Raw genomic sequence first — 23753 nt, 5'->3', positions numbered from 1 at the left:
GAGGCATCAGCCAAAAAAAAAAAAATCACACTATTCCCTCCAAATGCCGATCCAGTTCCTCCTTAAACTTATTTAACCTATCAACTTCCACAACGACAGATGGAAGTTTGTTCCAGCAATAACCACCCGCTGGCTAAAGGCAAATTTCCGCACATCTATTCTACATCTGTCCTTTCTTAATTTGAATTTATGCCCCCTTAGGTTTGTAATCTGAACAAGTGGAAGGATCCCATCAGAATTCAGCGTGCTCAACCCATTGAAGGCCTTATACACCTCAATCAGATCACCGCGCAGGTGCCTAGTCTCCAGCCACTGCAATTTTCAGAACTTAAGCCTCTCTTGGTAAGAGGATCCCTTCATTCCCCTCACCAATCTTGTTTCCCTTCTCTGTACACGCTCAAGCAAATCTGCATCTTTCCTAAAATGAGGCCTCCAGACCTGTACGCAGTACTCAAGGCGTGGCCTGACCATTGCCTTATACAGAGGGACAATCACCTCCTTTTCTCTGATAGCAAAATTCCTGTATATCATTGACAAAACCCCGTGACCTGCCCTGGCAGCCTGTCTGCATTTCTCAGAAAACTTAATATCTGACTGCACAATTACTCCCAGGTCTTTTTCAATTTGTACCACCTTAAGTGTAGTACCACACAGTTGGTACGTTTCTCTGGGGTTACTTCTACCCATATGCAGTACTTTGCATTTGTCAAGGTTAAACTTCAGTTGCCACTTCTTAGCCCATCTGCCCAAATTATCTAGATCCTGTTGCAGTAGCACACTGCCATTACTGTCGTTAACAACCCTGCCAACCTTTGTATCATCTGCAAACTTCGACATTAAGCCTGAATTACCTTCATCAACATCATTGATAAATATACAAAACTAACACTGAACCCTGTGGGACTCCACTAATAACATTAGTCCAAGAAGAGCAGCACCCATTGATTACCACCCTCTGTCTTCTAGCACTTAACCATCCTTATATCCATTGTAGCAACTTACCCTTAATACGATTCTGCTCCAATTTGTACAATAGTCTTCCATGCGCAACAGTGTCAAAAGCTTTCTTGAAATCCAAATACAGTATATGATATCAAAATTATGTTTTGCATCCAGTTCCTTTGTAACCACATCATAATAACCAATCAAATTTGTCAGACAAGACTTTCCCTTAACAAACCCATGCTGTGTCTGAATTATTGCTGCAGGCTTGTCTAGATGATCCTGCAATGCATCTTTAACCAGTGACTCCATTATTTTACCCGGAACAGAAGGCTCATTGTAATATACAATGAGCTTGGAGTGAATTTTTCAACGGGGATAGAAGTAATGCGCACTGTCTATTCAGAATCATATGACAAACGTGAGAGAGTTAACGAAGACACTTAGAATCTAAAATACAAAAAGCACTGGATCACTCTGCTCTTTATATAAGAAATTAAATTGGAACCAAATTTGTTCCTATGTTCTAGGATAAACAGTGCTTAAAAGATGGTTTGGAAAAAGTCAGGAGCTTCTACACAAAACTATGAAATGCTCGGTTAACCTTGTTCTTAAACTAGCATATCTTTAAGAGTAATAATAACTTAATATTTTTTATCAAGATTATGAAATGCACTTATTGGGAAGTAAGGTAGCCAATAAGAACGCGTCAGAATAATTATACATTAATCAATATTAAAATGGGTTGTTAAACGTTTACTGTTACACATGGTCACGTTTTCATTCAAATTGGAAATTTAAATCAAATATTATAATCGGTTTCCATTCGCATGCTACTCAGCTGAAGACTATTTCTTGCTTGGATTTTAGGCGCTCAGACCATACTACGTCTTCATTGTGGGAGTATTGGATGATTTGCATGTTATGCGGTCTGAAAAACCCTACTTTCTCCTCCTAACATCTGATAAATACAGCTCCGATTGAAGAAGCCTTTAGAAATCGAACCAGCGTTTCTAATCGGAGTGACAAGTGGAGAAAACACTGTACTATAATTGAAACGCCTGTATTTGAAGAGAACTTGTTAGGCATATTAATATTATAAAGCATTGAATTTTATATTCCACTTACACGCCAGTTAGCAACATCGACTTTCCTGTTATGTGGGTTGTTAATAATTCGTATAAAAAGAAACATAAATTTTTATTTTAGTTTATGATGCGAGGGCATGTGTTCAATTTTTGGTTGAGGTTTCTCTTCTATTTCTCGAATCACTCTCCTCGATTTCCAATAATAATGCATCTGCATCTTTGTATATCCAGTTCGATAGAGAAGATTCAACAAATTAGAAAAGTAATTGTCTTTCTTCGCTACACCTTTAAAAATTTGGCCTGATTATGAAGGAAGACACTGCCTGCGTGCATTCTTTGGAATTTAATAGGAGCGATTTCCAAAGAATGCACGGAGAGAAGTGTCTGCCTTCGTAATTAGTACAGCCTGCGTTACGATGCTTCTCAACGACCATGCTAGGTTTGGCCTGATCAGTAAGTCAGAGTACAACCTTTCAAGAGTTTTGTGGGAGTGATGATTGTTAAGTAAAGAATTCCCAAATTCGGTTTACACATTTTTGAAACTGGAATAAAGTCCGCCTACTTGTATTTGTCGAGACTTTCATGAAAATTATTTGGATGATTAAATAAAATTGCCTCGGATGCTGCACTAAGTCCACCATTGCATTAGGACACAAACGAGAAGTTGGATTGGCAATTGATATATTCAGTGTGGCGCAATGTTGCATTGCTTAGTCACTGAACATATTCGCTAGTTATAATGAGAGCAAAACTCTTAGCATTTTAGAAAAATGTTGCCAACATTTTTAGTTGCCAACTATTAATCTCTGTCAAATTTAAGTTTGTGGAGCTATTCATTGAAGAAACCTTCGGCATTACGCCATCACTAAAAATACTTTTCTTAGTGTAAGATAAAGTAATAAATTATTATTAATTCTTCCTGCATATAAAGCGAATGTTATAAATAAGAAATCATTCATCTTTTTTTTATCTATGAGTCTTGTGACATTCACCAAATAAAAATTCTACATAACTCAAATACAAAACAAATGACAATATATAGTTTCTTGCGATAATTTTTTTACTATTATTAAGAAATATCACTTGCAAGAAAAGTACTAATACTAGCAAGGCCAAATGATCCAAGGAAGTAAGTGGACTTCTCCATCAGCTAACTAAAACGAAACATTCATGCTATATTTTAAACTCTGCCAGTCCCAATGCCTCTTCCAGTTGAGTTGAAATTTATGAGATCCAATATTTTGTTGTTCCCTGAGCTTTCACATTTGTGTCCTCTGCTCCGTGTCTCATATACCATCATCGTTCATTTTACTGAACCCCTTATACACTTGGAGCTCATCCCCCCACCAGTTTTCAAATACTAGTCTGGTCATCCTTCTTTGATCTCACTCCAGAACTGAATATAGTATTCCAAGTGCGATCTAACCATCATTTTGTATAGAGAGGTAATCACATCCTTCTTCATACTAGCAAATGTTCAAAAAATCATGAACATGCAGCCTTTCTGGCCGCCTGTTTATACAAATTTGTATTGCATGGAAAATTTCATATCAGATAAATGTTATGATTCAAATTCTTCTGAGTCTTGAATCACATTTAATCCTTTTCCTCCTCAAGGATATATGTAACTCTCAGGATTTCAGTTGGCCAAATCCATAATCTTACATTTAGAAGATTATCATTTTACGCACTAAATATCCAACCGATCCAAGTCTTTGTCAAGCAAAACGACCTAGCTCGAATTATTAACCACCCTTCCCACTTTCAAATCATCAGCAAACTTTGACAGCTTTCCTTGGACTGGGGTTCAAGCCCCTGACTGCTAAATACGGTCGACCTGCCAACCCGCACTGGACCAGCGTAGTAGATTATGGTCCACTTACCTCAGCATGGATTGTTGAGGAGGCTTCCATCCTGCAGTGGGTTGATAATGCCTACAGTTTACATTTTTTTTTTATACATAGGGATAAAACTGGATCGTCGACTTAACTCTTTAACTTCTCCCAGTTTATATTAGGAACCTTCCACAACGGAAGATATCAAAATCTTTACTAAACCCTACATACATAATGTCAGAATTGATGCTAGCATCCAACTGTTTAATGACCACGCAGTAGTAATTCACCATCACCATACTGGAGAGGTATGACTTTCCTTTAAGAAACCCATGTTGGGATATATTCAAGGTATCTTTCTTGTCGAGATGGTGCTCATTCTGTGGTTAAGGATGACTAACCACGGAAGTGAAATTGACTGGCCTGTAGTTAGCCAATTCCCAGTCAACATCACCTGAAGTATATTGGGGAGTCAGCAGCACTTCTCCAGTTCAGGGAAGATTCCCAAAGTGTAATCACGCTGTCATTAACAATGCTTAGTAAAATTTACACCAACCCTTTTTAAGAAGAGCGAAAACATATTACAATAACAACAAATATTTCTGAAGTCCATGATTTTTTCCATACGAACAGAATTTTGAAGAATTTCGCACAATACTTCTCTTCGTGCCTCTATTTAAATCTGACTGACCAATTGACCAAAAGCTGCTTCAGCCAAGGAAGTCCTCTCTCGATCTTTTTATTGCATTACTTTTATTTATAATAACGAGAATAGTTTTATATTATTTGTCGATATGGCACGAGATCTGCCAATGAGTGGAAAAGTTTCTTTAATTGTTTTCAGAGTTCCAGCTACTTCAAAGACGGAGAAGAGTACAAAATAGTACATTTACTTTGTAAATAGTGCGTCAGGTATCCATAACAACGTTTCAAGAGATAGCTTTACAGTTCTTTCATAATTTGCAATGCGAATATACAGGGTGTCTCAAAAGTACACGGCATAACTTCAGGAATGAGTTCCTCATATGTAGACAATAAAAATATTTTATATCAACATAGTTCCGGAAATGCTTGGTTTCCGAGTTTTGAAGGTCTGTCTATGACACTTATCTGTTCACATCACCTTATAATAATTGTTCAAAATGTCCACCTTCTGCCTGAATACAGGCCTCATATCTACGTATCATGGACTCGCGAAGACGATGCCAAATTCCCATTGGCATTGCCATACATGTTGCAGATGGTAAGGATACAGTTGGTGTTCTCGCAACACTCTCCAAATAGTCGAACGTTGAACAGCCAGTTGCATTGGTATTCTATGTGTGCTGATTCGAGGAGTGGCATGCACAACATCCAAAATCTCGTCATCTACTTCAGGAGTCGTAGATCTTGGTCGTCCTCTGTCGGCAGCACGAGGTGTAAAGGTCCTATGTTCACAAAGGCGGCGATGGATACCTTCAAACGTTTTCCTGTCTGGACATCTTCGTTCTGGGAACGTTTCGTAGTGCAAACTGCGAGCCTCCAGAGCATTGCCGTCCGCCAAACCGTACATAAAGTGCATATCCGCTTGCTCCTGTTTTGAGTACATGGTCGGAATGGAAAACCAACAGATTCTGTCAGTACCTTGTGATGACGAAAATCACCTGCGGGAGATAAGACATTCCGGTTAATAACTCGGGAACCAAGCATTTCCGGAACTATGTAGATATAAAATATTTTTATTGTCTACATATGAGGAACTCATTCCTGAAGTTATGCCGTGTACTTTTGAGACACCCTGTATATATATAATTTAGCAAAAACCGGCTACTATAATTCTGGATTTTGTTTTTCTAATTCTGCGTTTTGTTTTCTTATTCATTCGTTTGTATGACAGTTTAGCAGACTGGAAATAGTGGCATCGCTAGCATAGTTTATAAAGCACGAGCTTGTTCAGATGTGGACCTCAGATCGATTCTAGTCATTTTTTTTTTTTTAATCTGGTAATTTTTGCAATACCGAATTAATCAATCTCTCTGGCCAAGGCAGAGAGCGCCCGGGGTGTCTACTTCTCTCGTCATCCGACACGTCGATCGTTGAATGCACACAATTACCAGCACCCATCGTAAATTGAAATATATATAAAGCAGCTAATCGCAAAAAAAAATAATCCTGCGTACCACCGTAAAAAGGAAATCGTTACCCTGCATCTGTATTAAACTTGTAAACACACGCTATTTACTCCTAAAATATATTTGAACACAGTCGAAATATTTCATTACCAAATTGCAACGTTACTGATTTCATTATTGACTTCTTTCAGTGGCCATTGTTTAAGGAGTGAGAACAGAGAATTTTTGAAATCGAACGTTGGCATTATTTTAAAACGTGGATGCAATCGTTTCGTGGTGCCATCTACTGGCTGAAGAGCTACGTTCAGCAGTATAAAAACGTCACAATTCCAGAAAATAAGTTATCTTCAGCTTTCAAAACCCGGTTTAACCTTTGCGTTTAACTAATTATACATTTTTGGCAACAGTAGAAACCCAAACATTAATTAAATTCAATAAATAATTATAAGGTGTATTACCCATATAGCGCTGAAATTTCGAATACAGAAAGTTGCTCTGCAATATGTCTCATTAAAAAATTGACTCACCCTGAATTTTAAATTTTATATTGCTGATCGCCATTTTTTTTTCATGTTCACTTACCAGTATAAGTATACTCGTATTTGTACAAGTCTTCAGAAACTTATTTAAAATGAGAGTTTGCAAATACGTTGCACACAGCAACTTTCAGTATGCAAGGTGGTTCCAGTTCGGATATTTTCAATAAACTATTATTTTGTTGTTTATTATTATGACTAATTTAAATTCTTACGGTCGTAGTTAATTTTTGAAAAAGTTTAGATTAAATTAATTAAAAACAAGGTTTTATATATTTTCTGCGTAACGCTGACAAACCGTATATCCAGAATATTATATGTACTAAATTATTTGCTTATTATACCGTGGACATTTCTGAATACATTATAGAATTCTGTTATGTTTTTATCGCTGTATTAATCCTGCAGTGGTGGCGTTACACCTGATAGGCCTAAATTTCCTTTTTTTTTCATTCTGTTTGGAGTTTACCAATATTTCATCTTTTTTAATGGATTAAAATATTTTTAGTTTTTAAGGCAAAAATTAAATATTTAACAAAGACGTATTTTTATAGGTGTTAAAATTGGTATATTAAAATGTGTTTATAGGTGTACCCATACCTGTTTTAAAACAGGTATATTGTAAAATTTTTCTTTTGTAGACGTACACTGAGTGGACAGAAATCATGGGATACCTACCTAGTAACGGGCCCACCTTTCGGCTGGATAAGGGCAGTCACACGGCGAGGCATTGAGTCCACTAGTTCACGAAAGCGTTCCACAAGTATTTCCGTCCATGCTTGCTGCACTGCTGTTCATAATTCCGTCGCATTCCTGAGTGGAGGATCCAAAGCTCGAACGGACCTTTCTACACATCCCAAAGATGCTCCACAGGGTTCATGTCCGATGAACGGGGAGGCCATTCCATGGTTCGAAAATCTGCGGAATGCTCTTCGAACCATGTTCCAGTCACTCTGTGGGGAGGCGCATTGTCCTGCTGGAAGAGTCCATTGCCCTGTTAGTGCACAATGATCATGAAGGGATGCAGATGGTCTTCAAGGATGGGCACGTAACTTGGACTATTCAGATATGCTTCTAGACGTTCCAACGTGTGCCAGCTGAACACGCCCCAGACCATTACCGACCGTCCACCTGCCTGAATAGCTTCGTGCAGTTTCCGCCGGATACGCACCCCCCCACACGAAATAACATTGGAAACGGGATTGATCGAATCAGGAGACCCGTGTCCAATCATCCAAGGTCCAGTGCTGATGTTCTTTCGCCCAGTTGAGGCGTCGAGTTTTGTGTCGCTGTGTTAGCAATGGGACTCTGGTGGGTCGATGGCTCCCATAACTTATTTCGGCTAATGATCGCCGGATGGTCTTGGTGAAGACGTTTCTGTCACCTTCTTCGTTGAAGTCGGCGGTGATTTGTGCCACTGTAGCTCTCCAGTTGGCTGAAACAAAGCGAGACAGACGTCGACGGCCGCGTTCATCCACCACCTTTCTCTGCCCACAGCGGTGTACACGATGAAATGTTATTCTGGACATGGCGTATTCCCGATACACTTTTGATGTTGTAGAACGGGGATAGTGCAATTTATGTACCACCTCAACGATAGAGTAACCCATGCGTCGGGCACCCACTAGCATCCATCTTTCAAAGTCGGCGAACTAACGACGTTTATCCTCTGACATCGCATTACCGTCTACGTGAATGCAGTGTTCCCTTTCCATTAGTTAAACACTCGAAACTTTATATGTGCACATGCACCTATATTTCATTATAATGTGTGTGCGTTAATTATGTATATAAATTGTTTAAAGACATTTAAAAAATATATAAATTTTATGAACGCTCATTTACTTCTATTTTTCAAAAGTCCACTTCCAATTTGGTGCATTGTGAATCGCACGAAATTTCAATGTCGCTAACTCCTATCTGAGTGAATACTGACCGGTGTTTTCGTCTTGATTGTTCAAAATAATAATGCGATAACTAATAATAACGAATCTTTCACAAATACTTGTTGTCTGTTCTGTTCTGGGACAGTTATTTACCATAGACAGTCTATTTTAATATTGTTTATACTCAAGGGAAAAAAATCTGGAAATAATCATAAATCAGAGTGGTTTTTTTTTGAAAAGCAGTTTCTAATTTATAATTGCTATTTCGATAACTAGAAGACTTTTAGGAAATAATGCTATAAGTATACCCTTACGTTGTAATAGGAGAGATCGTCCAAAACTAGTACTTAATAATAATAGCAAAGGTTATCTAACTCACATTATAAAAATATCTGGACGTCTAAATAGAAATGAATGTGAAACAGGAAGCTGTTTTGCACAAAAAAACGCCTCGAGAGTAAATCATTATTTCACATGCACATCATTATATGACATCTGTTTTTAAGACAGACATTCAGAGTCGCTAAACTTAACATATTGCTATTGATCCATGCTTTCTTTGAAAGGTACTGAATAGTAACAGATGAAATAGGGAAAAATATATGCATTCTTTTGTCCTGGGAATAGTTTCTATCCACAATGGTAGATTAAAATAAATTTACGCGGTAGCTGGATAAAACGGAAGCAGTCTAGGTTATATAAAACGCTCTAAATGATGCCTAAGTTTTCATAGCTTTATCCGAGACATTTGTTCAGCGGTCAGATCATTCTGCTCCAAGTAATATTTAATGAATTAAATTAGCCAGAGCATGTAAAAGGAACGAATTATTTTAGAGAAAAAGCCTTTAAGTGATTTGCTAGGTGGAATTAAAGAGATTTTTCTATGCATCTTTCTCTCATTAGGCCCGTCATTAACCTATCTTTCAGAAAGAACACCAATAAAGTCCAATCTCCATAGGATGCACATTATTAAAGATATTTGAAAAACTCATACATCCAGTGATTATTCAACACTTTTTTGCTCGCCGACCATCCTACCTCCAATCTCCTCAATACTCTCTTCAGCACAAAAAGCCCTGAATTGCAGAGCCCAAGTGGACATAATCTTCTTCGACATCAAATCTGCTTTCGATACTGTCTCCATTCCTACTCTTATAGACATCTTAATAGAATATTTCAAAGTATCTGACCAAAGTGCCAGCGTTCTGAAGTACTTACTACAGCGGAGACACTTAATTATAGCCAGTGGAACTCATCAGAAAACAACCTATGCAACGAGGGGTGTACCTCAAGGTGGGGTGATGTCGACAACACTCTTTGCAATCCTACTTGAACCATTCCTCGCAAAAAATCCAAATTTTAGCTCCTTTGCTAATGATCTAAAATTATTTTTCATTTCAAAAAGACCCCAAACAGATACAAGAAATTAATAATGAAACCTCTAAGCAAATTGAACAGTTAATTGACTTTTTACAGCGAGCTGGACTCCAACTAAACAATGTCAAGTCAGCCCACAAGACAATCCCGAAGAGGAAGGTCAAGAATGACATTCGAGTTACAGTTAATCGTGAGACAATCCCCAAATTTTCATTTCATACTGACCTGGGCCTAACGTGGGATGAAGACTTAAATTTCAAGGAACACTTCCTAAAGGTAAAGAAGAAGACCTATGCTGCTTTCTGGGCTATCCGTCAGGAGCTCGCAGGCTGTCACAACATCAAACTGATCGGACAATACATTAATAGATGTCTCACACCTATACCACTATATGCCTCAGAAATCTGGTCCTCTGCATCTACCTCTCGATGTAACAAATTTCTGTAAATGGAATATTGGATTCTGCGGTGGCTGAACCGTCTGGGAGGGCACGCGTTCACCATCTCGAAATCCATTCTCCTAGTAAACCTAGGCATGACCTCCTGAAAGCTCACTATCTTCAAAATAAATCTGCCAAGACTCACCAAGCTGCTAACTCGCCAGATTGATGCCCCATCAATAGAAGATATCATCAGCATCGCACAAACAAAGGAAGAAATAGAAGCCATCCCCCACTTAGGATAAAGCTATATAACCCGGACTCCCTAAAAGGAACGTTCCCATGTAACACCATTGAACACTTCAACACATTCTCCGTTGATCCGGTCAAGTTTGAAGTCGATAAAACATACAGGACCCAAATTACAGACTAAATGTGAACTAAATCACTCGGACTGCTGTGAAATTTGAGCAGAATTTGTATAATGTGAACAATTAAATGCAATAATATAATAAAAATTAATAAATCTGTTATATCAGTTGCTGAAGAAAAGATATACAGTATAAGTCAACCTGTGTATTTATCTCTTCAATTATTAATATCTATTTTTTTTCAAAGTGAATACAATTAAGTAAATGTATTTATCTATTTAATAATTATTACAATACAATAATTATATTTTAAAAATCTGAAAACTGTATAAAAGTGTATAATGTATGTTTCAAAATATCGTACACCCTCCTAGCCCAATAGTACAGGGGGTGAACCTTGAGTTGATAAACTGATAATAATAAATACGATAATTATATTTGTAAGAGCATGGAAAGTGCTTCCTTGACTCTTCGTATTCTTCAGATCGAGCTGCTCGTAATTTCATGCTGTTCTCGAAACCATAATTTGTACTCAAACGGGAATCACGAAAAATCGCAGGTTGCGCTAAAAACCCACACGTGGATCGAGTGGGAAGGTGGAGTGGGAAATGACTTGTCACGGGATCTTACCACATTACAGACGCCCTTAATTTTTCCCCTATAAAAACTAGTCCAATCTAACGCAGTTGGAGCCAATACAGCCACCAGAATACCAGATTTATAATTACCGGCCACTTGTCAGTAGTCTCATTAAGTGTTAAAACCCTGCTGCTTTCAGAAAATGGTACCACACATACATGCTTGCTCAATTTAGATGTTAATAATATAACCGCTCCTCATACGATATCAGCAGACCCATGGACAGTGACCACTGTCTCGATTAGTATATGCGAAGGCTTGTATTGTATACAAGCAGGAAATGGGGAAAAACCAGCTCTGATTGGTGCTTCTGAATTTCCTCTTTATCTCCCCTTCCACCACTCGCATTCTCTAAAGTATTCTAAGTATTTTATTAAAGTTTTGCGGGCTCCAGGATTTCCCCTATCCGCCATTCTCTAGATTACTAAGGGTTGGTTGTTTCACCTTGGCAGGTGGAACAAGCAACATTGGAGCTCAGTAGACTTAGTAGTACCACATCGAATCCACCGCCAATGTTGCTGTTTATCTTCACCGAAAATAATAAGTTCACTTAACCAGTCTTACCGACGGTTAAGATCTGAAGTATTACTTTGCATTTGATTTTTTTTTAAAGAATGCTCTAAGTACAACTACAGTACTAAATCCTAAAATTTACCAGCTCACATTCTAGAATATCTATCAATAAAGTAGAATTTTCCAATATATTTTCTTACTAAATTAAAGATATGAGTAATGTAAATGTCCAAAATAAGGTTCCAGTTTAAACGCTACGTTAATATCATTAACTCGATTCCAGGTTCGGAATCCACGATTTATTTATGTTATATCATTCTTCTTTGTAGTTACAAAACTCGAGGTCAATATTGTAATAAAACATACATTAAAGAATGGTTCCCATAAGGTATAAAGATTCAACGGTCTGCCAGTTTTGTTAAGTGACTCTTAATGTACTGAAGTATGAATGGAATTGAGTAATCTCAATTTATTACATGAAACCAACACAAGATGTCCGCTGACTTTGAAATCAGTATTCACTTTTCAAAAAAAATTAAACAGTGCCATCTACAACCGGGCTGTGGCTTCTACTAAATCTCACCACCAAATATTACTTGTACTATATTTATGTATATTATTTTTGTCCAACTCAAGACAATAGTAGCCGTGATGTAATGTGTTTCCTTACTGCATAATTAAATATTTATTATTGCATTGGGATATATCTGTGTCTTGTCTCGCAGACCCAAAAATAATAATCGGAGACTGTAGGGTTAACTAGATAGGAGTTCTACGAGCAATTTATTTAATGTATTCTGCATTGCTCTTCTCCAAGGCATTTATTTCTGCGCTTATATTTAAATGATTTGGTTTGCGAATTTATAAGTCTACTCCAATTTGTGATGTTGTGTCTTGAGGATTTACGAAGCTGATAAAAGAATTAGATATGATGGGTGCAATGACCGGATCCAAGTAATATTATATTTATTAGAACGCAGAGGATTACTTGGGCTTTTAAATAGCAAAATTTGAGGTCTCTTGGTCATCTATTACTGGAAAGAGATTTCTGAGACTCTACATAATTTTAATACTGAATATACTTCTATTTTAATAGGGTCAGAAGAACCGTATACGCGCAATATTCACGGCGAAAACCATAAAAAACTTTCTCTCAGCAGCATGTGTGAGAAAGCATCAATGCATACTATCTCAATGACATTTCATTAAGGCATAACTCAATATTACCATTATTTCTAATGAATACATGTTCGGTGGAAATTCCCTTCAGCTTCAGTACATTGTCTAGTGATTTTCATCCTGCTTTTACTACGATGGTTAGTGTGATATCGCAGCAGTGCGTAGCACACGCTTCTTGATTAGACCGGGGTTCGAGCCCGTGACCACCAAATACGGATGATGCGGAAAGGTCAGGGAATGACGACCGCATATCCCAGGAGCAATATGGCCTTAGTTGCTAATGCTCCTAAAAACCAAATAACAAACAAACAGTGTGATATCGCGATATTTACTCTTCTTCTAGGTCTCTTATTTTTTAAATTGCTTCTTTGATGTTAATGCAGACATTGTAAGTTAGTTTATTCAGAGGAGGTACTTCAAAATTGGTGATATCATGATATCACTAGGCGCCTCCCACAAGATATTCAGTATTCGCACAACTGGGTCAGAATATATCTTGATAACTGCAGAAAGTTAGCGTACTCTTGTATTTATTTTTACTACCCGAACATTAAAATCACAGTCTTGTATAAAGGGGTTCCGTACAGAATGCAATGCCCATAAATCTGATTTTTGTTTAAATTTTTGAAGGATGCCTTGGTACCTTTTTATAGTAGTAAAATAAAAAGGTCAAACCGTTAACTCTTTCTAAGGATGGTGCGCTTATAATGAAGTAGAAGAGATCAAAACATTCAAAGTTCTAAAGATCACAATAAAACCGGATAGGATTTTTCATGTAAAACCAACTGAAACCAACGCATTTTGTCTTTACGATTCCTCAGAGATTTTCTTCAAGCTTAACAACTGTCTCGTTTAATAAGAATGCGTTTTATGATGGTTCATGGCAACTGTGTGTTGTTTATCTCATAATAGTTTCCGTTACTATAAATCTGGGGCTTTTTGATTCACCAAGGGACGCCAGTATCAATATAAAGAAACTTTAAACAACATAAAATCCATCAGTTCGTTAGCTTCAGCAAAACATAAGTAATTCTGTTCGGTTAACAACTTACCCCCCAACCTGAGTTCCGCAGCATTCTGTGCCGATTCTAGGTCATTGTAAACAAAGCATTGATACATCCCTCTATCTTCTCTGTGAACTGCGGTGATATGCAGGACATCGCGAGTCAGCAGTACTATTCTCCCATTTTCCAGAAGAGGCCGTTGATCTTTCACCCATAAAACAGTTCTTATAGGATGGCCAGAAACTGTACAGTTAAAAGTGGCTGATCTGCCAACGTCGACAACTTGTTTCTGTGGATAGACATACGCTGATAGAGAAGCTGGAAAGAGATAAATAATAAAACTGTGAAATTCAAGTCTTTCTCAACACTAAAAACAGCTTCAAAATGGTTTTATTCAGAACAAGGCTTATGGTTGATTGTTCAGATGTAATTTTAACACGCAACACTGTCTAAGAAACAACGTAACGTAACTGCGCTATTCATTTAGTTCTCCATACAGTGTCGGCTGTTCGTAAGGGTAGGCTATAAAATTCCAGTCAATTTTTTGCAGTACTGTGTTAATTTAAATTCTGTAATATATTGTAAATTTCATAATCTTTCTTAAGTTCAAATTTTACCTAAATATTGGTTGTTTCAAGACCGATTTCAATACATTGTCCAAACACACCATGAATCAGCCGGAAATTGCGGAGGGATTTCCGGTTGTGTCATGAGTTCGTTGCCTGAATCTCTTTTAAGGTTGGTGCAGTAGAAAAAACAAGCTCAACTGACAATTATTTTTCTTGCACCCAATGAAGGGTGTACCTATCTAAAATTAAAATTACTAGAACAATTTGAATCACTAATGAAACGGGGAACTCGTCATGGACTCAACTATCTTGTGACCTGCCAAGTGATGCACTCCCAATTCATGTCCGAGAACACACTGTCCTGGTTGCTCTTTTTGGAAAACTCTACGAGGAAAAACTTGGTTTATGTGGGCTACAAAAGTTGGGCAACCAAACACTTCACCGTCTTTAGAGTGGTTTGAGGGAACGCATTGATGTATATAAAGTTCTGAGAGGAGTTGGCAAAATGAATTGAAGGCAGAGTTTTCACGTTATAAAGAATTCCGCAACCAGAGACCATAAACTCAAATTACAGGAGAATGCTTAAGGATTCCTTGTACTATACAGATATTATTAATACTGATTCCTATTTGAATTAAGAATTTTCAAACAAAAAGAAAGAAAAATTATATCTGAATAAGTAGTGATTAACTGTACTTAAGTATTACATTGAACATGAGTAATATTCGCAGACATCTTTCCAGTTATATTTCTTGCTACTACATCAGTATGTTTGCATCTCCTATTTTGTACACCTCAGACTTTATAGAACCTCAAAGAAATCTAGGGGTATTAACTTAAATGATGTTCAAGGCCTGTTTTCTAGAACGGCTAGTCCAGCAGATTTGGTGTTCTCGTTACTTTATTTTAGTGGTCAAGGTCGTTATATTTTCGAGGAATTATCACAAATGCCATGTTATAGACGTAGTGGCTGAAGAAATTTCTGAATTATATCAAAAGCAGCGAAAAGGGACGGCATATTTTTGATTTTGTCACAATTTTGTGGTAATATGAGATGAATGTTCCCCAAATGGTGTTTCACTGACCTAGAATCAGCAATTTTGTCAACCTTTCAAAACTCTGTTCATCACTAAAAACATTAAACTTAATTTCTCCGGCTAGAAAGAATTTTTACGATTAGATTGGCAGATGTTAAGGGAACTCAAATTATTTTCTAAGGATCATTACTGTTTCGAAATTTAACTTACTGCCATTCACTTAAATTTTTTAACAGTTGATATAGAATTGCTGTTAACACTATATATCGTATATATTGTTTATGTGTAGATCGATTAATAATTAATTAGTTAAAACCATCCTTTTACGTGATGAATTTAACATCGGTAAAATGAAGATCTAGGAAATACATCTCTGAGAACTTACTGGGAAAAATCGATCCTTTCTAAGGAAAAAAAAAATGTTCAATTTGCATACACTTTCAACTAGACTCCATTAATCTCGACTTCAACAAAACTTACTTTGAATGCTGATTATAATGACGAACGTAATATGAGGATTAATTTCAAAATCAAATGAAAGTAAAAAGAAAGGACTGCGAAGTAAAAAAATCTTTCGGAGTTACGTCCAAACCTTTATTTTATTTTATTTTTTTATAATTTCTCTTAATGACACGAGCGTGCTCCGAGGCTGAATTTATATAGAAGCCACTTCTCCTTCATAACTTACTGGCCTGTCATTCAATAAACACACTTCGACACAACGGGTTGACTAGAGATGGGCGGTTAGAACTTCTCTCCATCATCAGAAGTTGCATATTATGCAAATATTCGTTCCATTGTGGCCAGATGGCCAAGCCATTACCATCCCCCATTGATTACTACGCGCTCCGATGGAAATCATTTCTTTCATTTAGTTACCAGGAGTGATTACTTCTCCTTCCCCTTCGTTTTTTTTCCTTTTTTTTTGAATGCTTCGCATCTTCAGGTCATTATTCTACTGATGACTACCAGAAGACGATAACTTTTATCCATATAATGCCTTAACACTCCCGCTACCTGAATTATTTGCAAATGACGACAGAATGTTTAAAGTCAAGGCCTTTAATGCAAGAGAAACCAGTCATTACCAATGTAGGGATACAAAGACTTTACAAAGTTAAGAGGCGAACCGAATGGCAAAAACATTTTCGATCCGAGCAAACTGAGAAGTCGGATTATCTTTTCTGAAAATTCTGATAACTTGTTCACATCGTCAATATTCTTCTTAAGTACGTTGCATGCCTACTTACGATTCCTTCAGCGATGCTTTATGTGCATCACAGATGAGTTTGAGAGAATAAATATAGGAAACAAACACTGCAAGTCTTGCTGTACAAAGTTTGCTCTCCTCGATATATTGTATACAGACTACGAAAGGTTGCCAATAGAACAATGGATGCAAGAATTTCTTTAGTTCTTTCATCTGTCAGACAGATGTACGTCAACGCATCTCAGTCGGTTAGCTTTGAAGATTCAGACTTCCATTTTTCCATTTACACAAATCTCTCTGAAAATCCCTCACGTTCTGGAAATACGAGGGCTAATGGAGTATCTTATTCTCTTCCCATTCTCTTTTAACAAACCAAAGCAAACGGAATTTTGTTATAAATGGATCGTTCTTGGACATATCTTACAGTTTTCATACGAAAAATACAAAAGTAACTGTAGACCGTTAAAAAAGCTATGGACCACCATGGAACTTAGGACTACACTGCGTTTCCCATAACACACATACGAGTATTTATTTTGAATTTTAATGTGCATAATTCGGTTATAGTTAACTAAAATAGACTACTGGTAATATAAAAACCACAGCTGTAGAATATAAGGTTTATGAAGGAGAAAAGGCCAGTTCTCTCAAGAAATAAGGACATTAGAGAATGATGGACGAGGTGTTTAAAGGATCATTAAATGAGGAATTCCCAAAAGAGCCAGTAGATGCCACAGAGAAGAATACAGGAATGGAATGATACGTATCATTGCAATTCCTGAAGTAGACGTGGTTTTAGACTAATACATAAGTAATAAAGCCAAATGGAGTACCACAGGGAGTTCTGCAATCTATTGGGACTTCGAAATCAAACGGTTTGTATATACATGGTGTCTCAAAAATACACGTCATAACTTCAGGAATGAGTTCCTCATATGTAGACAATAAAAATATTTTATATCAACATAGTTCCGGAAATGCTTGGTTTCCGAGTTTTGAAGGTCTGTCTATGACACACATCACCTTATAGTAATTGTTCAAAATGTCCACCTTCTGCCTGAATACAGACCTCACATCAATGTCTCATGGACTCGCGAAGACGATGCCAAATTCCTGGCATCGTCGTGGTCGTCCTCTGTCGGCAGCACGAGGTGTAAAGGTCCCATGTTCACAAAGGCGGCGATGGATACCTTAAAACGTTTTCCTGTCTAGACATCTTCGATCTGGGAACCTTTCGTGGTGCAAACGACGAGCCTCCAGAGCATTGCCGTCCGCCAAACCATACATAAAGTGCATATCCGCTTGCTCCTGATTTGAATACATGGTCAGAATGGAAAACCACCAGATTCTGTCAGTACCTTGTGATGAAGGAAATCACCTGCTGGAGATGAGACATTCCGGTTAATAACTCGGGAATCAAGCATTTCCGGAACCTCATTGATATAAAATATTTTTATTGTCTACATATGAGGAACTCATTCCTGAAGTTTTGCCGTGTATTTTTGAGACACCCTGTATGTGTGTATATATATATATATATATATATAAAGTGATAACCAAAGCTGTGTAAACTATCAGGGAATTATATCGATTTGCCATACTATGAAGATATTTGAACAAGTCATTGAACACAGGTAAATATCTCAAGGAACCAGTTTGGCTTCATGCCAAGCAGGTGACTTTGGAAACAGCGATTTGTGTGAGACAACTGATTGAAAAGTACAAAGAGATGTGCACTTGGTGATTATTAACGTAGAAAAGGCTTACTATATGGTTTGAAGAGAAGTATTATGGAAGAAGTTACTACGTTGGCGTTACATCAACATATGTATGAGGATGGAGTTGCTAGAGTTACTAGATTGAGGAGTGCTTGCGTAGAGGATGATGCGTTTTTGGTGAGGTTAGGTTCGCATAATGGGTTCTGCAACGAATCATTTTCCATTTGTAGTGATTTTACTTATAAATGGACTGATAGGGAACATTCAAGGGGATACGACATGGTGTATGGCGTTTGCTGATGACGTTGATTTGTTTGATCGATCAAGGGAGAGAATGGAAGACCAGAGGTTTGGAGGAAGCTACTCGATGGGAATGGATTAATAAATAGGAGGGCTAAAAACACAGAATTCTTGGGATGGAATGTTGGAGATGGAAATAGAGAGGAGGATATAGTGATAAGGAAAAAAAAAGATAGGGTAGTAGCAGGTAAAGAAGGGAAATCATTTAAATATCTGGGTTCAGTAATGCAACAGGATGGGTATATTGAAAAGGATGCGAGGAATTTGTGGTGGATGGCTGAAGTCGGGATAGGCAACTGGGGTGTCCTATGACCTACGAGTTCCAATTAAGATGAATGATAAGTTTCATGATAAGTGGTGAGGCGAACTATGTTATATGGTTTTGAGTGCTGGGCATTAAAACATACTCAAGAACAAAGACTGCATGTGGCAGAAATGCGAATGTTAAGATGTCTGAGTGGCGTTACTAGAAGAAAGAAAGTGAGAAATTAATATATTAAACGTTTAGGACATTGCACCAATTGAGGATAAAATAAAAGAGGGGAGACTGGAATAGTTGGTGTATGGCAAGATGAACCAGTAAACCTAATCCGGGATTTGTGGGTAGAGGATAAACGAGGACGACCTTGGTGTGTATGAATGGAGATCACGGAAAGCGATATGGAAAGATGCGGAGTTAAAGGAGACGATCAAAAATAAAAAAGAATGAAGTTCATAACTCAGAAAGCTCCCTCATTCACTCTCATCGCCATTACCTGTAGTTAGGTTGAGGTAATTAATAAAATGAAATCAGTATTCATTAGGAATGAGAGTAAGGACTTTCTGGAATGAGAATGATTATTGCAACTGTGAGCTACCTGGTTTCGATAACCGACTTAGGATATTGGAATGCCAGCTGCCACTGATAAGTGTGATGGTATTTTGGCAAGTAATTTGCAGATAGTTCCATTGATTAATTTTTTTTTAAATTTGTGAGGAGAGAAATTTTGGACACAAGCAGTTTCTTTCAGGAGTGGACCAATATCTTCGGAAAAGACATGAATCAAAAACAGAACGAGTTTGTGAAAGAGAAATCATTATTTAAATTGACTGCTGTCTTGTGATTAGAAGCTGTAGATAATTAGAGTAAAAAATGTGTTTTTCTTATAAATTAAAAATAATTAAAAGTAATTGAGCTTTTGCTTACCTACGACAGTCAGAGTTGTTTTTACGTTCTCCTCGCCGACTGAGTTGTTAACGACACACATATATTTTCCACTGTCTTTAACGCTAACGAACTGAATGATCAGCGAGCCATCTAGTTGATTTATCCTCTGACTTGACAATAACGAGATCATCTCTCCGTCTTCATCTTTGTACCATCTAGAAATAAAACAGCATTTGTTAATAAATACTACAGACGTTCGTGAATTATACAAATTTATCGAATCAAAATACCATTGCTTGCAAAAGTAATTAAAATATAACCCATTTTGGCAGCATAAAAATTTACAAGAAAATATATGGAATGTATTAGAAGTATTCACTTGGCTTGCTCAGACATGTGATGTGTTCATTCTTTATAATGGATGTGTGTTATGCGCTTGTACGAAGAATCTGTTCATGACTGGTGTGAATGCAGTTTTAAATGTTTCTCTTCGTTCATCCAATCAGCCTTATTCTTCAGTGCAGTGCCACAGATAAAAGTAGGAAGGAAGTGACACGAACTACGCGGGAAAACAGCTGCCATCAAATAACTCCGACAACATATTTATTGATATGAGAAAAGTTTGTGGTTGCTCCTTCTTGCTGGAACTGGTAATAGCGTTTTTAAAGCGTATAGATGACTTGTTGAATGCTATCTTGGTGCACTTCCGCGGCCACTCTCTCTTTAAAGGAAGTGTCCCTATAATCGTTAAACGTAATATGCTACATCGCAATCTAACCACTTGTTAGTGTAATGATCTTTCTAATACTGCGCAAGGATTATTTGTGTGTTCTTTTCAATTATTCTAGCTGTTGACGTTACAACCAAAATGAAATCAGTATTCATTTCAAACCAACGGTTATCCAAAATATTTGTAACCAAATGGCAATGCGAATTTCTTTATATTACAGTGTAATGTGACCGAAGATACGTTTGACAAAAGAGAAGAGAGTCGAGATCATATTGTTAGTTGGCTCAAAATCAGCGTAAGGCCTCGTAAACCCATAATCCACACTTGCGTCATATGGAACATAATGTTGCTACAAAAATTCAAAGAGACAGGGTCTGTGGAGAAAGCGCACTGTGACTAACGAGGAGACTAGCACCTTTATTTTTGGGAAAATTTGTGATAAGTGCCAATAATTCACTGTGTCGCATGTTAAGTAGAGTTTCAACAATAAGCATCGGCAAAATTGTCTAAAAACAAGTGCATCCATATAAGATGCAGTTGATGCATAGATTGAATGAAGACTGATAGGAGGATTCAGTTTAGTGAATGGGCTATGGAGGAGGTTAACAAAGACCCGCACTTTCAGTAAAAGATTTTGTTTTCCGATGAGGCTAATTTTTACGACTTCGGTGAAGTACACAAACAAAATTTCCGTTAATGTTTATCAGATAATCCCCAATGGATTTAACTCTGCAAGGAACAAGGATGTCTCGAGTAATGGTGTGGTGTGGAATATGGATTGCTTCCATAGTGGGACTTCACTTCTTTGAAGAGACAGTCAACAGCGAAAATTATCTGATTATCTGGAAATTCTAGAGGAAATCATGTTCAGCATTTTGATTAAAGAGGGTGCATTTCCAGCATTCCCAGTATCCTGTGACTGTTCATGAATGGTTAAATCAACAGTTCCCAGGCTAGATAGGTTGAAGGGGGATCACAGGAACGGCGACATCCCCAGACTTGCCTCCTTGGACTTTTTTTTTTTCTGTGAAACCATTTGAAAGCAAGATATACTCAGAGAAAATAAGCGACCAGGCCTACCAGGAACTCTGGACCACAGAGGTCTGCATGGGTGCACTAAGTGACAATGGCATGTTCTTGAGATTGAGGCTGCATTAGGTCAAATGCTTACGAAATTTTATCGAAGGAATTCGCGACCATAGGGAAAACATACCTTGTGAAATGATATATTTGTATTTCCTATGGTTTCAAGTAAATTGCACACCCTGTAGGTGCTTCCCTTTTCTGTTTTAGCCTGATGTATGAATCTTCAACTTTTCCGTCGCTCCTTGCGTACTTCTGTACAACTCTCGATGTTGTCGAATCTTCGATAGAGATTTTACAGGCGATCTCAATAGCATTTCTTCAACTTGGAGTTTATATTCTGTTAAAACCGTTCACGTGACTTTATGTTCACTACTATGCGTATTAATATATATATTTGGATTTCTCTTGGCTTTGAATGAAAGGTTGTTCCAAAATAAATAAGTTCTTTTGGGAAAAATCTGTTTACATACTTACCACGCTAATTAAAGTCGTACTGCTTTCCAAATACCACTGTTGTTTAAACTGTCTTTTTCTACCTGTCTCTTTCTACCTGTCTCACTTCATGTGCGATGTCATTAAGGTCGCACTTTCCACATTTACCTCAGTGCACTCCATTGACCAACGGACTGTTTAATAAATGCATAATTCTATATGCATTTAGTTTACTCAATCCAATCCAAACTAGTCCGTAACGGTGGAGTATTAAACACAGTTTAACAACAAAGTCTCAGCATTAAGTAAATTTACCAGTTAAACTGTGTATGTTTTTGGTTGCCTTCAAAGTAATCTTTGCACAATTGTATGTGCACTCGACGTCGCTGCAATGTTTCACCTATAATTGAAGGACTATTTAGCTGTCCGGTCGTGACTAGCTGGATATCGGCTGTGTATCTATGCAAAATGAATTCATTCTGTTGAAGTTTACTGTCTTGGAAATAAAACGTGTCTAACCGGAGGTACTATTTTGTAGGGCAAAAAACCATACAACCCTTTTTTCAAGACCACCTAATGTGGCCCAATATGGGGGGGGGGAGAGAACAAAAAACACTAAAGGTTCCTACGACGGGAGGTTATTCGGTATGAAGATTAGATAGGTACGATGACTGAAAGTGTGTTCTAGTAATAAGGACATTTGTATTTGATTGTACAAAGTGTCTCACTTTTTTAGCAGTTTTTTTCGCTTATTACTGCATAGCTCGATTGTAAACAAAGGGAATTTGTCTAGAATAGCAATTTATTTCAGTGGCAGAGTCCTTAAAACTGATTAGTTCCGGAGGGGAGTGCAGTGAATAGTCAATAAAAGACAAAATATGTAAAATTTCTCACACTGCTGCCTTCATTTTTAAATTCGCACACCATGACCACAGTACTGCCATGAAACATCCGTATTTTGCAGATTACGAGTGAATATAATGAAATCCTGACTGCTAATTTCCTGTTATAATCGCAGACCAGCAGAGCCATGTATTTTTAAATATATTATAACTTATTTTTAGCTTTACTTTGTAAAGTTCATCATGTAGGGCATTATTCGAATCTTCACCAATTTTTCTTCATGCTTTAGAATTCTTAAACTCTCCCTGTCCAGAACACAAACGAAGGCATTAAACGGGCTTTTTAATAACACATTTCTTTGCTCCCGCAGGCAACCTGTAACCCCACTTAATGATAATTTATCGTATCAGTTAGTCATTACTTAGCAGCTGGGGATCGATCTTTAAGCCAGTAAATCCATGTTTCCGTTAGAAGACTTTTTCTCGGACCTTTGCGTTTCTAGGGTGGATTTAAAGTGATAAGTTCCATCCACCTTAGGTTATAAAATGCGCTTATTTAGATCGTGAAATGTCGTAGTATATAATTTTAACCTCCAATGAATAAAAATGGATCTTCAGTCTGTTTTCGAATAGATTTTTTCTTGAAAAAAATAATACTATATTACTTTCTGCTTGACACTAGTTTCAGAAGTAACACGATCCAGTTTTAGAAAATACTTCATGTATTGCTGAATTTTTATCAATTAAATGTGCTTTCTGTTTGTTCTGTTCTATGCCTGAATAAGAGTAAATCGCGCTCAAGAAGTAATTTTAAATAGATGT

The 23753-nt window shown here is 37.3% G+C and overlaps 1 protein-coding gene across 1 annotated transcript in view; it reads right to left on the bottom strand.

Annotated features, from left to right (window-relative positions):
- Positions 1–23753, bottom strand: part of LOC150084457 (cell adhesion molecule Dscam1-like) — a 304207-nt gene that overhangs the window by 91993 nt on the left and 188461 nt on the right. Inside the window, exons 6-7 of the mRNA XM_090375236.1 lie at positions 19881–20056; positions 13909–14178 (exon numbers count right to left, since the gene is read on the bottom strand). Coding sequence (XP_090231362.1) covers positions 13909–14178; positions 19881–20056 — 446 coding nt within the window. The remainder of the gene's footprint in view (positions 1–13908; positions 14179–19880; positions 20057–23753) is intronic.

This window comes from Mastigoproctus giganteus, chromosome 6, assembly GCF_048544385.1.
Source record: "Mastigoproctus giganteus isolate SK-2022 chromosome 6, ASM4854438v1, whole genome shotgun sequence".
Taxonomy (NCBI): domain Eukaryota; kingdom Metazoa; phylum Arthropoda; class Arachnida; order Uropygi; family Thelyphonidae; genus Mastigoproctus; species Mastigoproctus giganteus.
The sequence above is the reverse complement of the archived record's forward strand: the minus strand, read 5'-3'. Positions and strand labels throughout refer to the sequence as shown.